At 34.3% G+C, this 22,208-nt stretch overlaps 2 protein-coding genes across 2 annotated transcripts in view; one reads left to right on the forward strand and one right to left on the reverse strand.

The window, feature by feature from the left end:
• The window catches only part of ADCK1 (aarF domain containing kinase 1), a 194,331-nt gene extending 177,742 nt beyond the window's left edge, over window positions 1-16,589 (reverse strand). Inside the window, exon 1 of the mRNA XM_031952434.1 lies at window positions 16,270-16,589. The gene's annotated coding sequence lies outside the window, so the exon portion shown is untranslated. The remainder of the gene's footprint in view (window positions 1-16,269) is intronic.
• Window positions 16,590-16,695: 106 nt separating this feature from the next.
• SNW1 (SNW domain containing 1) overlaps window positions 16,696-22,208 on the forward strand; it is a 32,067-nt gene continuing 26,554 nt past the window's right edge. The window contains exons 1-2 of the mRNA XM_031952438.1: window positions 16,696-16,787; window positions 19,487-19,640. Of these exons, the coding sequence (XP_031808298.1) occupies window positions 16,774-16,787; window positions 19,487-19,640 (168 nt within the window). The 5' untranslated portion in view covers window positions 16,696-16,773. The remainder of the gene's footprint in view (window positions 16,788-19,486; window positions 19,641-22,208) is intronic.

Genomic DNA, 22,208 nt, shown 5'->3' on the forward strand with positions numbered 1-22,208 from the left:
AATCCCACACCATTTTCAACTTCCATATGCTCGTATTTATTGTTCCTTTTCTTTGACCAGGATTATAGAATCCCTCTAACAATTAAATCTTGATTATTCAAAGACTTGTCTGTTTTGTGGGAAACACTGTAGTCTAGAGAACAGAATGCTGGTCCTAGAAGTGAGAAGTTTCTAAAAGTCCTACAAGTATCTTAAATCCAACATATTGGGAGAGTACATGGCATAGTATAAAGAGTAATAGATTTGGAATGAGAGAGTCTAAGTCCAGTTTTCTACTCTAGGATGTATATTTGTGTGACTTGTGGTAAATTCTTTACTTCTGTAATCTCACTATTTCCTTATTTGAAATATGAGTTAGTTGAATGAATAGCATCTAAGATCTCTTTTAGATCTATATCTATGATCTTATTCTACTGTAACTCAGCTCCCCATCCCAAACCCTGACTTGCATTCTCGGTAACAAGTTTTAGGAAAATCCCTGTAGGTGCCTACTACTGCTACAGTTACTGTTGTTTCTGAGCCCCCATTAGTGTGATTCCCATTAAAAATCAATTAGCAAGAAAGAAAAAAATACACTCTTTCTCCCCTTCTCTCTCTCAGAAGACAAGTTAAGCATAGATAAATATAAATTTACACATATAAAAAGATATGTAGATATATAAATATGTGTTGAAATATGCAGGAATAGAAAAATATATACATTAGGTTTTATAGATTAAAACTGCATGAAAACTTTTATAATGTCCTATATATACAGCTGTGCATAATGTCTTTATAAAAGCTAACAATATATTAGGACATAAAAACCTCACAAAAAATTAGAAAATAAAAAAATTAAATCATCTTTTATTGATCACAATGCAATAAAATTATATTCAATAAAATGCCATGGAGGGAAAATTAAAAAGTAATTGGAGACTAAATAAATTAACCCAAAGAATTGGTGAATCAAAGAACAAATCATAAAAGCAATAGAAAATTTTACCAAAGATAATTATAATAATGAGCCAACATGACAGAATTTTTGGTTATAGTCAGTAGTGCTTAGAAGAAATTTTCTCTCTCTACATACTTTCAACAACAAAAGAGAGAACAAAGAGATCAATTAATTAGGCATTCAATGAGGAAAAAATAGAAAAACAACTTCAAAAACTCAATTAAACATCAGTATAGAAATTCCAGAAACCAGAGAAGAAATTCACAAAATTGAAAGCAAATATGAGCAAAAACACATTTTTTAAAAATAATAACATTTTGTTTTTCCAAACACATTCAAAGATAGTTTTCAACATTCAACTTTGCAAAATCTGTGTTCCAAATTTTTCTTCTTCTTTCCTCCCCCCAGACAGCAAGCAATCCAATATAGGCTAAATGTGTGCAATTATTCTAAACATATTTCCATATTCATCATGCTGTGCAAGAAAAATCAGCTCAAAAGGGAGAAAAAAAAAACACAAGAAAAAAAAAGAAAGCAAACAAACAACCACAAAGGTGAAAATCCTATGTTTTGATCCACATTCATCTGCAAGGTTCTCTCTCTCTGGATGTGGATGGCTCTTTCCATCAAAAGTCTATTGGAATTGCCATGAATCACTTCATTGTTAAAAAGAACCAAATCCATCACAGTTGATCATCATATAATCCTGTTAAATTGTTCTCCTGGTTCTGTTCACTTTACTTAGCATCAGTTCATGCTAAGTCTTTCCAGGCTTTTCTGAAATCAAGCTGCTTACCATTTCTTATAGAATAATATTCCATTATCTTTATATATCATTATTCAAACATTCCCCAACTGATGGGTATGTACTCAGTTTCCAGTTCCTTGCCATTACAAAAAGGGTTGCTACAAACATTTTTGCATATTTGGCTCCTTTTCCTTTTTAATGATCTCTTTGGAATATAGACCCAATAGAGACATGGCTGAATCAAAGGCTATGAACAGCAAAACCACAATTTTTTAAAATTTAGTTTTTTTTAAATTGATGATTAGCTAACTTTTTTTTTTTTTTTTTTAATTTAATAGCCTTTTATTTACAGGATATATACATGGGTAACTTTACAGCATTAACAATTGCCAAATCTCTTGTTCCAATTTTTCACCTCTTACCCCCCCACCCCCTCCCCTAAATGGCAGGATGACCAGTAGATGTTAAATATATTAAAATATAACTTAGATACATAATAAGTATACATGACCAAAACATTATTTTGCTGTACAAAAAGAATCAGACTCTGAATTATTGTACAATTAGCTTGTGAAGGAAATCAAAAATGCAGGTGTGCATAAATATAGGGATTGGGAATTCAATGTAATGGTTTTTAGTCATCTCCCAGAGTTCTTTTTCTGGGCATAGCTAGTTCAGTTCATTACTGCTCCATTAGAAATGATTTGGTTGATCTCGTTGCTGAGGATGGCCTGATCCATCAGAACTGGTCATCATCTAGTATTGTTGTTGAAGTATATAATGATCTCCTGGTCCTGCTCATTTCACTCAGCATCAGTTCGTGTAAGTCTCTCCAGGCCTTTCTGAAATCATCCTGTTGGTCATTTCTTACAGAACAGTAATATTCCATAATTTTCATATACCACAATTTATTCAGCCATTCTCCAACTGATGGACATCCATTCAGTTTCCAGTTTCTAGCCACTACAAAAAGGGCTGCCACAAACATTCGTGCACATACAGGTCCCTTTCCCTTCTTTATAATCTCTTTGGGATATAATCCCAGTAGTAACACTGCTGGATCAAAGGGTATGCACAGTTTGATAACTTTTTGAGCATAGTTCCAAACTACTCTCCAAAATGGTTGGATTCGTTCACAACTCCACCAACAATGCATCAATGTCCCAGTTTTCCCGCATCCCCTCCAACAATCATCATTATTTTTTCCTGTCATCTTAGCCAATCTGACAGGTGTGTAGTGGTATCTTAGAGTTGTCTTAATTTGCATTTCTCTGATTAATAATGACTTGGAGCATCTTTTCATATGACTAGAAATAGTTTCAATTTCTTCATCTGAGAATTGTCTGTTCATATCCTTTGACCATTTTTCAATTGGAGAATGGCTTGATTTTTTATAAATTAGAGTTAATTCTCTATATATTTTGGAAATGAGGCCTTTATCAGAACCTTTGACTGTAAAAATATTTTCCCAGTTTATTGCTTCCCTTCTAATCTTGTCTGCATTAGATTTGTTTGTACAAAAACTTTTCAGTTTGGTATAATCAAAATTTTCTATTTTGTGGTCAGTAATGATCTCTAGTTCTGCTTTGGTCATAAAGACCTTCCCCTTCCACAGGTCTGAGATGTAAACTATCCTATGTTCCTCTAATTTATTAATGATTTCCTTTTTTTTTTTTTTTTAAGAAAAACAAAATTACCAGCTGTTGTATTCATTTGTTTCAGTCATGTCCTACTCTTTGTAACCCATAGGTTTTCTTGGCAAAGATACCAGAGTGATTTATATTTTCTTTTCCAGCTCATTTTATAGATGAGGAAACTGAAGTAAACAGAGTCAAATAACTTGCCCCAGGACTAAGTGTCTGAAGTCAGATTAAATATCAAAAATTTAAAAGAAAATTTCACTTGAAGAAGAAATAAAGGAAATATTTGAAACTATTTTGTCTAATTCTACGCCAATAAAACCAACAACTTTAATGAAAGGGTAAGTACTTTAAAAAATTTCAAACACCCTGAATTAACAGAATAAGAAATGGAAAATTTAAATAATACATGGATTTAATTAATTTCACTAATATAGAATTTTAATAACACATTGATTTCTCAGAAAAAGACATTTAGTTTGCAATAAATGAACTCCCAAAGGGGATGGGAGGGGCAGTAACCAGGATTGTATGGATGTACAAGTGAATTATATCAATCATTGAAAGAATACTTAATCCCAATATTAAATAAAAGGTTTGCAAAAGTAGCAAAAGAAGTAGTTTTACTAAATTCTTTCTATGATACAAATACAGTATTAATGCTTAAACTGGTTATCAAGATAATAAAAGATAACAATACTAATAGGTAGCATATATCATTTTAAGATTTGCAAAGTGCTTTAAAAATATTCTTTATCCTTACAACAACCCTGGGAGCTAGATAAGATGATAAACCATTCCAGTATCTTTGTCAAGAAAACCCCAAAAAGGGAACATGAAGACTCAGACACAACTGAATGACAACTATACTTACCTCTAAATTTCTTTTTCTTGTCTTATTACTATTAATAAGTAATAATATTATTTATTAATATAGTTATCATTTCTAGCATTATATAAAATAGTAGTCATGATCACGGAAATCTTTGCTTTAGCCCTGATTTTACTGGGGGAAAAAAAAATCTTCACAGCAAGTTTTTCTAATAAAGGCATCATTTTCAAGGGATATAAGGAACTGATTCAAATTTATAAGACTAAGTAGTATTCCCCAATAGATATATAGTCAAAGGATATAATCGGGGAATTTTGGAAAGAGGAAATCCAAACTATCAACAACTACAAAAAAAAAAATTCCAAATTCCTTTTAATAGAAATGTAAATTAAAGCAATTATGAGGTTGTATCCCATAGCCCACTAGGTGGGTTAATGATTGATTGTGAATTACAAGCACACTGATACATTGTTAGAGGAGCTGTGAATTGCTGATCTAAACATTCTAGAAAGCATTTTGGGATTAATTCCCAAAATTAAATTAATTAACTAACTAAACTGTGTATTCCCTATGACCCAACAATACCATTGCTAGTTTTATGCCCTCAAAAAGAATAAAGAAAGAGGAAAAGTATCCCTATGTACACAATGATTTATAACAGAATTGAGGCTTTTATTTTATTTTTTTTAATAATTGGAAACAGTGTATCAATTGGGAAATGACTGAATGGGTTTCAGTATATGAATATGATGTAATACTATTGCGTTGTAAGAAATGACAAAAGGGATCTTTCAGAGAAACTTGTGATCAATTAAACTTACATGAACTAATACAGAATTAAATGACCAGAATCATGAAAATAATTTATACAGCAATAATGTAAAGACAGAGTGGGGAGATATCAGGATAAAGAGGAAATCACCTGGTTCTCCCAAATTCTCTTCCCAAATAACTAAAAATAATGCCTCAAAGTGAAATTTAGAGGAGCAGAAATAATAAAAAATTGGGATAAAGCTGGGAAGTGTTAGGAAAGATTTGACCTTCCAAAGTAGTGTTATGGCCAGAGAGAAGTACAGATACCATCTGGCAAATACCACTGAGTCAACATACAGCAAGCCCTGGGGGCTGTGTAGGTCTCAGTCTCAGTACAGAGAAATTTCATCCCACTGATTGTGGGAGTCAGATAGCTGACTGGGGGAAAATTGTGTGGGGCTCACTGCTGGTATTAGAAGAGGAGACAAGACTAGTTGCTCAGATGCAGTCCCAGGCTGTGACTAAACACAAGGAGGAGTGAGAGCTGCAGATGAGTGCAGTCTACAAAGAGAAAGGAACATTTCTGATTTTGGTCATTTGCCAAACAGGAGAGTCCCTGGCTCCAGGGCCCAGGGGCAAGATAATATTTGTAGTTGCCAGAGGGAACAGCAGAGAGCAAGATGTCAATGGAACTAGGGGCTCTGGTCTCAGCTTAGGGATGGAGAGAAGTACCTGAGGACACTCATAGACCAAGGCATGAGAGTGACTAGACCTGACCTTGAATCATACAACATTGGAAAAAAACAAAAAGTCAAAGACACCCCTGAGAGAGCTTGGAATAAAAAAACAAAACAGAAACAAAAACAAAAAAATCTGAAACCTGAGACATTATCCCCACACTCTGAGAACAGAATTTGATCCTAACATAAAGTTAATAGCTAAAAAATAGGCCATTTAAAAAAATGAGTAAACAAAAGAGAAAAACCCAACCATAGATAACTACTATGGTGATTAAAAAAAAAAAAAAAAAAAAGATCAGGGTTCAAACTCAGAATAAGACAATTCTGAGTCAAAACAATTGCTCATAAAACTTCAAGGAAAAATGTAAAATGGTCACAAGCCCAAAAAGAGTCTTGGAAGAGCTTAAAAAGAAATTTAATCATCAAATAAGAGAGGTTGAGAAAAATTGGAAAAAGAAATAAGAGTAATACTGGAAAATCAAAAAAATGATGAGAACCAAAAACTTATGGAAGAAAATAACTACTTAAAAGTTAGAATTGGACAAAGGAAAGCTAATAACTTCATAACACATAACACATAACAATAACATAAATTTATAATAAAATAAAATAAAAAGAATGAAAAAAAAAGAGAATGTGAAATACCTTGGTAGAAAAACAACTGATCTGGAAAACAGATTGAGGAGAGATAATATAAAAATTATTAGGCTATTTTAAAGCTATGACCAAAAAAAGATATACTTCAAGAAATTATTAAGGAAAATTGCCCTGACATTTTAGAAATAGAAGGCAAAATAGAAATTTTAAAAATTTACCTATCACTACCTGAAAGAAATCCTGCAATGAAAACTCATAGGAACATTATACCCAAGTTTCAAAGCCACCAGGTCAAGGAGAAAATATTATAAGCAACTAGAAAGAAACAATATAAATGTTGTGCGGCTACAGTCAGGATAACACAAGCTTTAGCATTAAAAGACCAAAGAATATGGAATATGATATTCTGAAGAGCAAAGGAGCTATGTTTGCAACCCAAAATAACCTAGCCAGAAAAGCTGAGTGTAATCCTGCACAGGAAAAATAGATGTTTAATGAATTAGAGGACTTCCAGGTATCCTTGAGGGAAAAGACCATGGAAACAGAGATTAAAAATTAATTGAAGATTAAACAACCTAATCATAAGAAAGAGTAGGTTGAAAAACAATTCATAGAAACAATAAATAATTTCGTTAAAGGGGGTGATTAAAAATTAAATAACATCAAAATTTATGGGATGCAGAAAAGTAGTAATCAGAGGAGAATTAATATTTCTAAATGCCTGCATCAATAAAATTGAGAAAGAGCATATCAATGAATTGTATATGCCATTAAAAAACTAGAAAAAGAACTAAAAATCCCAATTAAACACCAAATTAGAAATCCTAAAAATTAAAGATGAGATTTATAAAATTTAATATAAAAATCCATTGAATTCATAAATAAAACTAGGAGATGGTTTTCTGAAAAAAATAACAAATTTTTTTAATTTTTATTTATTTATTTTTGCTGAGGCAATTGGGGTTAAGTTTTAAGGTTCTGGTTAGCTTTCTGTAGGTTTTGGGACCAGCCTTCATTTCAGCAGAGTAATCACCACAAAAATAGCCAGGCTTAGAGTCTAAATTCTTTATTATCTCCTTCACAGTCTGTCTCCTTGCCTGGGTCCTAGGCTAACTTTCTGCAGGCCCTTCAGATGGGCCTTGGTCTCAATAGGGGAAACAGGAGGACAGGCCAGCCACCAGAGTGGTGGGGGATGGATTGAATGTCTCTTGTCCAGTCCTTGTTGGATCTTATATACTCTATTATAATTACATCATTGTAGGTGTCAATCTTATAGAACTATATTAAGTACTAAGTACTTGTACTGAACTATTAATCACCATGCTAAGCTAACCATTGTCTTATCAATTTCTCTGAGTTAACAACTTAGTTTCAAGTATGCTTCTCCAGAGTTCTGGTACTCAACATTAAGTGCCCAGGATCACGCCTAGGAAGTGTTAAGTGTCTGAGACCAGATTTGAATTTAGGTCCTCATGACTTCAGGGTTGGTGTTCTATCCACTGCATCATCTAGCTGCCCCTAAACTAATATAATTTTTAAAAGAAGAAAACCATACCACCAGTATCAAAAATGATCAGGATCAGATATACTTATTTATTTATTTGTTTGTTTATTTATTTATTTTTCTGAGGCAATTGGAGTTAAGTGACTTGCCCATGGTCACATAGCTAGGAAGTGTTAAGTGTCTGAAGTCAAATTTGAACTCAGGTCCTCCTGACTTCAAGACTGGTGCTCTATCCACTGGGCCACCTAGCTGCCCCAGATTTATTTTTTAAAAGCTTTTTATTTTCAAAACATATGCATAGATAATTTTAATTTTAACATTCATCCTTGAAAAACCTTGTGTTCCCGAATGTTTGTGGCGGCCCTTTTTGTAGTGGCTAAAAACTGGAAACTGAATGGATGTCCATCAGTTGGAGAATGGCTGAATAAATTGTGGTATATGAATATTATGGAATATTACTGTTCTGTAAGAAATGACCAACAGGATAATTTCAGAAAGGCCTGGAGAGACTTACACGAACTGATGCTGAGTGAAATGAGCAGGACCAGGAGATCATTATATACTTCAACAACAATACTGTATGATGACCAGTTCTGATGGACCTGGCCATCCTCAGCAACGAGATCAACCAAATCATTTCCAATGGAGCAGTAATGAACTGAACCAGCTATGCCCAGAAAAAGAACTCTGGGAGATGACTAAAAACCATTACATTGAATTCCCAATCCCTATATTTATGCCCACCTGCATTTTTGATTTCCTTCACAAGCTAATTGTACAATATTTCAGAGTCTGATTCTTTTTGTACAGCTAAATAACGTTTTGGTCATGTATACTTATTGTGTATCTAATTTATATTTTAATATATTTAACATCTACTGGTCATCCTACCATCTAGGGGAGGGGGTGGGGGGGGTAAGAGGTGAAAAATTGGAACAAGAGGTTTGGCAATTGTTAATGCTGTAAAGTTACCCATGTAAATATATCCTGTAAATAAAAGGCTATTAAATTTAAAAAAAAAAAAAAAGAAAAGAAAAGAAAAACCTTGTGTTCCAATTTTTTTCTCTCTCCCTTTCCTCCCCTCCCCTAGATGGGGAGTCATCCAATATGTTAAGCATATGCAATTCTTACTGTACATAATTCCACAATTATCATGCCGCAGAAGAAAAATAAGATCCAAAAGGGAAAAAAAAATGAGGAAAAAAATAAAATGTAAGCAAACAACCAAAAAATTAAAATACTATGTTGTAATCAACATTCAGTCCCCACAGTCCTCTCTCTGGGTATAGATGGCTCTCTCCATTGGAACTGGCCAATCAGGTAGATTTAAGTAAATTCTACCAATTCTGATTCTGATATTAAACAATTATTTGGAATAACAGGAAAAGAAGGAGTCCTACTAAGCTCCTTTTATGAAATGAAAATAGTACTGATACCTACATCAGTAAGAGCAAAAATACAGAAAGTAAATTATAGACCAATTTCTTGGATGAATATTGATGCAAAAATCTTAAATAAAACACTAGTAAGGATGCTATGACAATATATTACAAATATTATATATTGTCACTGTAGAGGGCCACAGACAGTAGGAGAACTCTCAGTGAGGTATAAGACCCTTCAGCCCAGAGGGTGCCTGGTGACAATGTCTGGTTCAGCTCTGAAATCCCTTTGGGGGTGTCTCAAGCTTCCTGAGAAGGCAGGGCTGGGGGGGGGGAGGGGGAGAGGGGGGAAAGGGAATGACAATCTTGCGTTCTAGTTGAAGCAGAGATACTTGCAGTAAAGAGGTATTTACATAATAATAACAAAGTACTTATAGTTAGTACATATGCAGTGTGCTGCAGTGATATAATCATATTATAGTTAGCACATGCTCACTGTGCTGTAGTGATGTAATTGTATTAATGTATTTAAGACTGAGAGAACTTCAAATAAAAGGACTCTATATTTGACCATCCACATAGGTCCCTGCCTCATCACTCCTCTTCTAAGATGAAGGACTCGGGCTTTTATCACGATCCTCCAGAGAGCTAGTCCGAATTGGCACAGTGATCAATTAGGATTTATACTAGGAATGCAGGTCTGGCTCAACATAAGAAAAACTATTAACATAACTGATTATATCAATAACAAAACTAGTAAAAATTATATCATGATATCAATAGATGCGGAAAAAGTTTTTGACAAAATACGACATTCATTTCTATTAAATACACTTGAAACCATAGATCTAAGTTGATTTTTCCTTAAAAGAATGAGAAATGTCTACCTGAAATCATCAACAAGTAATTGTAACAAGGAAAAGTTAGAAGCCTTTGCAATAAGATCAAGAGTGAATCAAGGATACCCATCATCACCCATATTATTTAATATTGTACTAGAAAGGGTAGCAATAGTAAAAAAGGAGAAAAAGAAATTGATGAAAGCAGAATGGGTCATAAAGTAATAAAGCTATCTCTTTTTGCAGGTAGTATAATGGTATTTTTGGAAAATCCTAGAGATTCAACTGAAAAGTTAATTGGAACAATTAACAATTTTAACAAACTAGCAAGATATAAAATAAACCCCAATAAGTCACCAATGTATGTTACCAGCAAAGATTTGTAAGAAGAGGTAGGAAGAGATATTTAATTTAAAATAAACATAGACAACAGAAAATATCTGGTAGAATACCTACCAAGATGAATCCAAGGATTATATAAACATAATTATAAAATATTTTTAAACAAATAAAGTCAGATTTAAATAATTGGAAAAATATTAATTATTTATAGGTGTACTGAGTCAATATAATAAAATGATAATTCTATCTTAACTAATCTACTTATTCAGTGCCATAGCAATAAACAAAAAAAACCTGTTTTATTGATCTAGAAAAAAAATTAAATTTACATAAAAGAATAAAAGGTCAAGACTATCAAAGGAATTAATGAAAAAAATATAAAGGAAGAATGTCTAGCAATACCAAATCTTAAACTGTATTGAAAGGTACTATCAAAACTATCTAATACTGGCTAAGAAATATACTGGTGAATTAATGGAATATAGTAGACATATAATACTGAGTAGTAAATGATTATTGTAACTTAGGGTTTAACAAACCCTAAGTTAGTTTGGGATAAGAATTCACAATTTGGTAAAAATAATTGGAAAAACTGGAAAGCACTCCAGCAGAAACTAGTTATAAACCAATATCTTACATTACTTACAAGATGAGGTCAAAATGATATATGACCTGGACATAAGAATTCATGAGTAAATTAAAGGAACATGGAACATATTACGTATCATATTTATGGATACAAAATTTATGAATAAATAAGAGATGGATAACAATAAGATATGTAAACATCTTATTTATGATAATGTTGATTATATGAAATTAAAAGGTTTTATACAAATCAATGTAGCCAAGATAGGTTCCAATCCAGTCTTAGATACTTACTATCTGTATGAGCTTGGGCAAGTCACAACCCTATTTGCCTCAGTTTTTTCATCTATGAGCTAAGCCAGCAAAAGAAATGGCAAACTACTCCATCATCTTTGCCAAGAAAACCCCCAAAATAAGTTCATGAAGACTTAGATATAATGAAAAATGACTGAACAAAGCACACAAACAGGTCCTTTTTGAGAGAAGAAATCAGTTACACATAATCATATTTTTAAAAATGTTCTAAATCATTATTGATTAGATAAATGCAAATTAAAATAGATTTAAGCTATCATTTCATAACTATCAAATTGGCTAAAATTACAGAAGGGGAAAATGATAATTTTTTTTTGCTGAGGCAATTGGGGTTAAGTGACTTGCCCAGGGTCACACAGCTAGGAAGTATTAAGGGTCTGAGGCCAGATTTTAACTCCTGATTTCATGACTGGTGCTCTATCTAATGTGCCATCTAGCTGCCCCCAAAATGATAATTTTTATTGACTTTTTATTTTCAAAACATGCATAAGTAATTTTCAACATTCATCTTTGCAAAATCTTGATTTCCAAAGTTTTTCCTCCTTTCCCCCCACTCGTTTCCTTAGATGTCAAGTAATCCAATATATATTAAACATGTGCAATTCTTTTGTTCATATTTCCACAATTATCATGCTGCATAAGAAAAATCAGATCAAAAAGGAAAAAAAATGAGAAAGAAAACAAAATGCACACAAACAACAAAAAGAGTGAAAATACTATGTTCTGAGCCACACTCAGTCTCCACAATCCTCTCTCTGGGTGCAGATGGTTCTCTTCATCACAAGACCATTTAAATTGATCTGAATCACCTCACTGAAACAAGCCACGTCTGCCAGAATTGATCACCATATAATCTTGCTGTTGCTCTGTCCAATGTTCTCTTGGTTCTACTCACTTCACTCAGCATGAATTGATGAAAGTCTCTCCAGGCCTCTCTGAAATCATCCTACTGATTGTTTCTTAAAAAACAATAAAACTCCATAACATTCATATACTATAACTTATTCAGCTATTCTTTCACTGATCCACTCAGTTTCCAGTTTCTTGCCACTACAAAAAGGGCTGCTACAAACATCTTTTTCTAAAAATGACAAATGTTGAAGGAAATATGGAAAAATTCAGACACTAATATGCTGTTAGTAGAACTGTGAACTAGTACAGCAATTTTGAAGAACTATTTGGAATTATGCCCCAAAGAGTTTTAAACTGTGTATAGCCTTTGACCCAGAAGTTTGTTTCCCAGGAAGATCAAGGAAAAGGAAAAAAAAGCTATATGTTGTAAAATATTTGTAATATCTCTCTTTGTGTTGACAAAGAACTGAAACTTGAGGGAATGATCACCCATTGGGGAATAGTTAAATAAGTTGTAATGGAATATTTCTGTGCTGTAATAAATAAAGACCTAGTTATTTGGGGGGCGAAGGAAAGAGTTGCATGAAATAATGAAGAATAAAATGAGAAGAACCAAAAGAACATTGTATACAATAATAGCAATACTGTTCTAAGAGTAACTATAAATGATTAAGCCATTCTGAGTAATATGAACATTCAAATCAGCTACAAAGGACGTATGAATGAAGATGCTATTCACTTGCCAGGAAAGAATGGACATAAGGAAGTATGTATTGTATGGTCTCATATATATATATACATATATATATGTATATATATATATATTTGCATATACATTATTTACATCTACATGCATTTATGCATACATATTGTATGCATATATACACATGTATATGTGTATGTGTGTGTATGTGTGTGTGAAATATTGGCCTCTCGTGTGAGGTTGGAAGAGAGGGAGGGAGACAGCTTGGAATTCAAAATGCAACCAAAAAACCCCTCCTTAATAAAGACCTAAAAAAAGACAAGCAAGTTTGAAATATTAAGAACATTTTTATCATTGCAATGATCAAACATGAGTCTAGAAGACCTATGATGATGCATGCTGACCACTCCCTGACAGAGAAATGACAGATTTAAAGCTATAGAAAGTAACATTTTTGGACACAAACAATTCAAGAATTTGTTGTACTTGACTATGTACATTTTTATGAGGGTTTGGATTTTATTTATTTTTTGATGAGCATGGACTGGGAAGAATAAAAAATAAATTCTTGCTAATTTTTTAAAAAAGTGTTTTTGTTTTGTTTTGTTTGGGGGATTTGTTTGTTTGATTTTTTGAGAAATAATGGGGCAGCTAAATGGCGTAGTAGACACAGCACTGCCCCTAGTGTCAGGAGGATCTGAGGTCAAATTAAAATTCAGAAACATAATACTTTGTTAGCTGTGTGACCCTGGGCAAATCACTTAACCCCATTGCTTGATTTTCAGGCAATGCAAAGTGCATTGCAAAATAATAATAATACAAATAGTCAGTAGGCTTAATTACCATTTAGCAAAGGCATTTACTCAAATACCATTACAAGAAGAGTAGTTATAAGATCATACCTCAATAACTCAGGGCTTATTCTTTCCCAAGAATACAAAGTTTCTATGGGAAGAAGAGTATATGAGGCTTATAAAAGTATATATAAGTATATATATGAAGCATATATAAGAGTATATGAAGCACACTTGTTATATTATTGTTTGTCCATTGTCGAAGAGGCCCATGGGAAGTGAAGTCATGATATGCATGTGAATTGGATTTAAGTGAGGAAGGGCTATACATGTTTGGCAAAGGGTAGCATAACTCCTCATATTTCAGGATCTAGAATTCCCTCCTCCTCTCCCCTCAGATTTCATGCATTTAATCACAGCTGGGTGTGGCATCTATACAGAATGGGTCACTCCTCTAGGAGGTTGGTCTCTCATGAAAAAACCTTCTCTGCCGTAAGCCACCATCCCTCTGGTGGATACTTCTGCCAGCACACTCACTAATCTCTAGACCCCTAAAAGCTCCCAAAGTCACCTCCATGTCTTCAGCACATCTTGAGGTTGCTGTGGAATCATCTACTCACGAAAGGGGAAAAGGCAGCCAGAAATCCAGGTAACAATTTAGTTAGTCGAATTCCTCTGCACCTGCTGCCCCTTGTCCATACGTGGGCATATATTTTCCTTATCATGATGCTGGCCTAAAGAAAGAGTAGCCCATTCCTAGTCCCCTCTGGAAGTTTTGAAACTACATGATACTACTTGGTGGATCAAAAAAAGCTCAGCCAGAAGCTGTCTCTTCTTTTATTTAGTGTTCCACCCCACATACCACTGTCATAGTGGAAGGATCATGGGATTACTCAGGGCTTGTTACATCATACCAAAACACCAAGCCCTCCCCTGCCACATGGATGAAAGCAGGCCCCAAAGCTTTCATATGGTTCAGTAGAATTAAGAATTCATTATCATTTGTTTGAAGACTAGACCTCTTCCTAGTATCATAGTTTCTGTTGAGGGTTCACTACCCTCTTTTAGTCACGGAGACTTATGACTTACCCTAAAGCTTGAAACTATCTTTGACTCTTCATCCTTATTCACACTACTACCCATAACCAAAAAAGAGGTTTTCAAATCTTTCTGATTCAGTCTCCATATATATCTTCTGTATTCAATCACTACCATAGTTAAATTCCTCATCATCTCTTGTCTGTACTCAATACTGTCCTCCCAATCTGCCTTTAATCTTTCCCTTTGCCAATATAAACCAATATTGCTAATGCAGAGCTTGACCATGTTACTCTCCTGCTTAAGATATTCCATGGGCTTTTTGTTGTCCCTGAGATCAAATGCAAACTCTTTAGATTTGGCATTTAAAGTCTTTCACAGTCTGGCTCCAACCTATATAACCAGGTTGATTTCACATCACTATCCTTGCATATTCAGCATGTTGGGCAAACTCAGCATAATGGCCAAACTCAGCTATTCCCCATACATAACATCATGCAGCAGCTAGATGGCCCAAATAGCAAAGGTCCAGATTGGGAATTAGGAATAGCTGAATTCAAATCCTGCCTCAGATACTTACTACTTGTATACTGGGAAAGTCACTTAACTTGAGTATCCTTCTCTGAAAGATGTATGGATAACAAGTACCTACTTCACAGGCTCGTAAGGATCATATGGGACAATATAAAGCATTTGATATACATTAAAATACTTTATAAATGTTAGACATCTTCTGTTTTGTGCTTTTGTGTTAAGCTGGCATCCATGCCTAGAATATACTTCCTTCTTAGCTCCCTTTCCTAAAATATTTAGCTTTCTTGGAATCTCAGCTCAAGTATCACCCCTACACAAGGCCCTTTCTGATGGCCTAATTTCCCCAACTTATATTTTGAATTTATGTATATATAGAATAACCAATATTTTGAATTCATATATATATATAGAATAACTTTATTCTGATTTATCTGTGCATACACTATTTCCCTGGCAGAATGTACACTATGAGGACTTAGTAGTTTGTAAATACTTAGTACATCAATCACTGATTGATTTTTGTCTTTGGAGCCTATTTCAATTGATAGACTTTTCCTGAAAACTGCAGCCTTTGTTTTTTATTTTTTTATTTTTTTTTAACTGTAGCCTTTGTTGATCCCTTGCTGTTGTGAGCTCTCATTTATAAATGCTAGTTATTGTCATTACTATCATAGCAGAAAAAAAAACCGAACTTAGCTCTTCATTATCACCACCATTTGTTTCATGTCCTTATCATCTTCATCATTAAGAACAAAAACTTTATTAGGATCCACATTAGATTGGGAGTTCCTTGAGATATGGGGGCTGTTTATTTTGTGATGTTGTTATCTCCCCTTCGAGCCTCCAGAACCTACCACAGTAGATGCTGAATAAATAAATAAATGCTTGTTGACTTGCTGTCTTACTGTGGCTAAGGTACTGTCCTGGGTGCTGAAGTATTGGGATTATTTTTTTTTTTTGAAGGTCATCTAATATTTCCTCCTTTAACAAAATATCTCCCCCAAGTCCTATAATAGTTCCTTCAATTTATTATTGGGGAGAAAAACATTCTTTTGGTTCCCAAAAGTATAATAGCTAATTTTTGTAACATTTTAAGGCTATAAAGTGCTTTATAAATATTCTCATCCTCACAATAATCTTGAAATGCTCTCCCTTTCGGCAGAGGTAGGAAATTGAGGAAGAAAGAAGTTAAATGACTTGCTGTTAGTAAGGGTTAGAGGATGACTTTGAACTCGAATCTCTCCTGATCCAGGTCCAACATTTTAAAGACATAAATCCCATTTACTGACACGTCGCCTAGATCAAAGTCCTTGTTAAAACAGTCCTGAAGAAGTATCCATCGCCAAGTACTCAGACTTCACAATTTTGTTTAGGGCAGCCCTTGAACGTCATACGGCATGTGTTCAATTGAAGCGTTAAAGAGAATGGAACAGGCAGACCAGACCCTTGCTCTATTTGTCCACAGTTTCGCCCCGCCCTTCTGTCAGAGAGCACTACAACTCCCAAGAGGCCTTTCGTTAAGGGTGCGTGCGTATTACGCCAGCCTTTTCTTCTCCACCCTCCCCCGCCCCTTTCAGTTGCCTAGTAAACCCCTCCCAGCTCGGCCGCCGCGAGCGCTAAAAGCAGCGGAAGAAGATGGCGCTGACCAGGTGGGTTGTTGGGGGGAGGGGAGGGAAGCGTCTTTAGTACGGAAGAGATTCGGGTTCACTTTTGCTTTTTTATTCCTCAACTTCCACCCTCCGGGGAAGCTCCAGGGTCGGGGTGGTAGTAACGTTTTGGACCAGGCCGTGGGCCGGGACTCCCCGTTGGTGGCGGAGGCGACCAGGCCTCTCCGAAGCCGGGGCCTTTCCTGAACACTTCACCCGGCCGCGGGATTCCCCTAGTCGGGCCTTTAGAGAGCGACGTGGCTCACCCTTCCCTGCCCTTACGCATTCAGGACTTGCCTTAGTTGGTCGCTTGAATTTTTCTTGTTTCTAGGGACGAGGTTGTGAAGGGAGGTGGAGGTGGTGGGTGGGAGATGAAAAGGTGGGGGGCCGGGCGGGGGACAATGGTTATTTGTGAGAGGAGGGAGGTGGAAACTGAGGCGGGAAGAGCTTCCAACTAGCCTCCGCACCCTCATCTTGGGTACTTTGTCGGAAATGAGAGAAACTCCATCTAGCGAGCGCTGAATTTTGGTTGAGAGGGCGTTTAGTAGTCTCTGCTAAGGTCAGTTCCTTTCTCTGGTGGAAGAGGAACCTCCTCCCCCCTCCAATCATATCTAGTCTTGCTTCTTCCCGTTGTCGTGGAGACTGTGCGAAGGCGGATATCTAGCGAATTATCTTTTCTTTTTACTTACATAACTTGGATTAATCCCAAAAACAGGTGTTATTTTAGTGGAAAAGATTTTTTATTAGAAACACACATTTATCAGGAAAGATTTTTATAAGAAATAAGAACAAAAATATACAGAGGCAAGAAAAGTGGAAACTAGGGGAGAGAAAATCAAACCTTTATTAAAAGTGTTTACTGCGTGGCGGGTATACTGCTAAGCGTTTAGAATATAAAAAAGGAAGTAAAATTCAGAAAGTTTACGACCTAATGTTATTGTGATCCTTAGCTTGTACCTCTTTCCTGCTTTTCCTCCTTTAGGAGGTCATGGTTCTGAACAGATCATAACAGTATCTTGGGGGGGGGGACAATGAGCAAATATTACATGCCTAGCATCCTGTGTTAGAAGGAAGAGGAAAGAGTAGTAGAGAAGGAAGATTGAGGTAAATCCTAACCTACATACATCTTGAATTTCATCTAGTGACAAAATGTAGACAGACAAGAGCAATTAAATTGCAATGTAATGCTGATGTTTGTAGGGTAGGGAATGATAAGGAGTTAGAAAATGGGAAAGATAGGTGAAGAAAATGGAAGATAGATAAAGACTTCACTGAGCTAGCTCTTGTGGTAAGGGTGGTTTGTATTAGCTTAATTTTAAGGTAGATTGGGGGGGGTCTTATGTATTCATTTAATTAGTTTGCCGACTTTATGAAGTCTAAAAAGTTTAAATCTTAAAACTGTTTTGAAATCAAAACTATTTCCTTAGGAATTGGTCATTTGGTTTGTTTTCACTATCTTTTAAGCATTCTACTTCTTGACCATTTCCCTATTCTTTTGCACTTAACAAACATTCAATGTCCCCGTAGAACTTGTTGATAGCTTCAATAGAATTTTTTGGGGCAAACTTTTGGGGAGTTTTGGGGAAGATTGTCCTAAGTTCCTTTGATCCATGCCATTTTAACATGTAGAAACAAGAATTGAGTGCAGTAGGTCAAAGATAGAATTGCTTTTCTGATTTTTAACAGTATCAATGTGGTAATTGACTTTTCTTTTTCTTCTTGTTTGACCAGTGTTTTTGGGAGACTCAGTAAGCCTTCCATACAGTGAATGTCAAAGGTTTTGTGTTGTATCCTATAATTCATTTTCAGTATAAATGCATTGGACTTTTGGTTAATAATTTAACATTTGTTATGGTCAATACATTGAAAGTATAAATCAGGGGTCCTCAAACTATGGTTCTCAGGCCAGATTCCGCAGCTGAGGATTATCCCCCTCACTCAGGGCTATGAATTTCTTTATTTAAAGGCCCACAAAACAAAGTTTTTGTCTTTACTATAGTCGGGCCCTCCAACAGTCTGAGGGATAGTGAAGTGGCCCCCTATTTTAAAAGTTTGAGGACCCCTGGTAAATAATCAAAAGAAAATTCAAGTTGGCACTATTTTTATTTTTTAAAGGTTACTAACTTTTTTTCAGAAAACCAGCCTTTTTGTTATTACTAAAAATTGTAGACATTAATTTTTGAATTGATCAGGATAAGAAAAGAATTCTTAAATGTACTTTTTTTCTTTCTGGTTACTGCTGTCCATTCCCTATCCCTTTTATTTCTTTAGATTTCAACTTCTCTTCCTGTTTCTACTTATGCTTTAGCATTGATATAGTAATGATTAGAAAATAAGGAAAATCAATAGTCTGGATAATCATCTTCTGAGTGATTGAAGGTTTACTTTCTCAGGTTACAAGAGATTCAAAAATGTAGAAGTACTTTAACTACTGGGGGGTATACTGTGACTGTCCACGTTGTGCAACTCATCTTATTTGCCTTTAGTCAAATAGTCTTGATGTCATGAATAAGAACTTTCTTTTTACCTAGAATATAAAATGATTAGTACTGGCACTTCTTCAGATCAGTAGACAGTCTATTTTTTTTTTTTCATGAAATTAACAAGCAAATTTGTCACTAAACAAGTCAATTTGAATGACACAGTATTTGTGTGTGTGTGTGTGTTCGTTCTAACTTTTCTTCATATCCTTGATTTTGTAGCTTTTTACCTGCTCCAACTCAGCTTTCTCAGGACCAGCTTGAGGCTGAGGAAAGGGCAAGATCACAAAGATCAAGGCAGACTGCCTTGGTCTCATCAAGAAGAGAACCTCCCCCTTACGGGTATCGGAAAGGTTGGATACCTCGTTTGTTAGAGGTAAATATTAACCTTGGATTTATTAAATTGATTACAATTGTTGTAGAATTATTTAATTATTAAGTCTAAAACATGGACTTCTAGCATCTACTTAAATGCTGTTTTATATAGAAATGTAAACAGTCTTTTAAAGAAAATTTACTAATTATCTTTTGTTTTTACACTTTCCAGTTCATCTTCCTTTTCCCTCCTGAGCATCATCTCATATAATAAACAATATGAAAATACAAAGAAAAAAAGTTTCACAAAATTGACTATAACACATCAGCTAATTTAGACATTATTTATTTGTTGTATATCCATAGTCTCACCTCTGCAAAGAAGGGAAATACATTATAATTCTCCAAAGTCACTATTAGGAAGCTAACAGTGTTTTACTCTTTGGAAAGTGCAAATGAACAGGGAAATGGTAAAGAAGTATAATGGTTAGAGTATAGAGAAAACAAACTAAACAACTAATTCCTAGGGAAATAGGAATGCTTAACATTTCTCACAAAAGGTATGGGTTTGAATAATGGAAAGAATCAGTTCCATCACAAGTTTTAAAAGTCTTTGTACATGTAAAAGAAAAGTTTTAAATTTTAGTAGCGCTCTGGAAGACACTATGTATTAGAGAAAAATTGGAGTTAGATTGTAAAATATTTGAGACAGCATACTAGAGCTCATCTTTGGAAAGATAAGTAAATTGAGGTGCAGAGGACATTGTAATGGAAAACATAGTCTGAATTTCAATTTTCTCTTCTGTGAAATGTAAAATGATCATGTTTACACTGTTTACTCATGTGGAGAACCATGTAAGTCTTACAGTGTTATATAAGCTTGAATTATTTAGTAATCTTTGACATGTCATTTTAAAAAGTTGTGTCCTTCTAGTAGAGTAAATCCCTTGAGTGCAACATTGTTTTTTATTTTGTCTTTGTATCTTTTAATAGTTAGTACACTTTCTTCAATATAGTAGGCACTTAATATATGCTTCTTCAATTGTTGGTTGCATGCTCTCCATATTGTACAGATTGCCTCCTCTCTCTGCTTCAGTATTCAGTCTTTGAAACCTGATTAATTTTTATTCATAGCACCTTATAATCAATCTGCTGGTGAAACTTTAGATTTAGTTTGCCTGATTGTCAGGCAGTATACTTACTCTAAGTTACTTTATCAGTGCTTGGAGTTTTCAGTTCTTTGCCACTACAAAAAGAGCTGCTACAAATATTTTTGTATGTATGTGTTCTTTTATTCTTGATATCTTCAGGTATAAATATAGTAGTAGTATGACTGAGTCAAAGAATATGTATTGCTTAATAAATAGAGATGTGGTTCCAGATGGCCTTTGTATAATGGGTGGACCAGTTCACAGTTCCACCAACAGTGTATTGATGTATCTGTTTTTCCACAGCTCCTTTAATATTTGTCATTTTCTATTTTTTGTCATCTTTGCCAGTTTGATGGATTTAATGGGTATGGAACTTCAGAATTGCTTTAATTTGAACTCTATATTTATAAATGATTTGGAGACTTTTTTCATATTGCTATTAATAACATTGATTTTTTTTCCCTCTGAAAACTGCCTGTTCATATTATTTGATCAATTGGAACCCTATTTTTATAAATTTGAATTAGTTTCTTATATAGTTTAGAAATGAAACTTTTACCAAAAAAAAAAAAAATGCTGCAAAAATTCATCTCCACTCCCACCACAGCTCCCAATTATCTTCTTTTCTTTTCTAATTTTAGCCACATTGGTTTGGTTTGTACCAAATCGTTTTTATTATGTGTAATAAGAATTTTCCATGTTTGGTCATGAATTCTTCCCAGTTTTGGTATGAGATCTTGGTCTATACTTAGTATCTAATAGATTGTTCTCCAGTTTCCCCTGAAGATTTTATTGAATTCTTTATCTTAATAGCCTGTTTTTTGGCTATATCTACCACAGCTTCTTAAGCAAGAATCGTTTTATATAAAAGCAGGGAGTAGTACAGCCTTCATGCATTTCAGATTTTTTTTTTTTTTTTGTAATTTAAAAGGAATCTACATTTAACTTCATGGCATAGTTGAATTTTTAAAAATCTTATTTTAATAGTCAAGATTTCAAAAAGCTGTGTAGAACAAAATAGGTTTTGAAAAGTCAAACTAAATTAGCATCTTAATCTGAAAATACATTGGGTACTTTTCCAGAAGAGTGAATGTTTTGGAGAAAAAAATCATCTGGTTCTAGTTTTCAAAATAAAAGCTGTGATTTTCTGACAGGTTTAATGACCACATAATTCCAGTCACAGTCCTGAATGTTGATTATAGTAAAAAAACACAATTCTGAGTATGTGTCAAATTGTCAGCAAGAGTACAGCCAGCAGCTTTCTTGGGCATACTTTTCATTAATTCAGGATAAAATGTATTTCTTTTAACTTTCTTCAGTTTTTTTTTTTTTTCAAAATGTTAAAATTCTCTGCTGCAGTATTAGCATACAATTCAGAGAAGTCATTTATTCTACATTTTAGTGTAATTTTTTCAGCAACTGAATGTTACAAAGGTATGTCTTTTAAAAAAAAAATTTTATTGCTCTTGTTTTAAATT

The sequence above is a fragment of the Sarcophilus harrisii genome, chromosome 2 (assembly GCF_902635505.1).
Source record: "Sarcophilus harrisii chromosome 2, mSarHar1.11, whole genome shotgun sequence".
Classification (NCBI taxonomy): domain Eukaryota; kingdom Metazoa; phylum Chordata; class Mammalia; order Dasyuromorphia; family Dasyuridae; genus Sarcophilus; species Sarcophilus harrisii.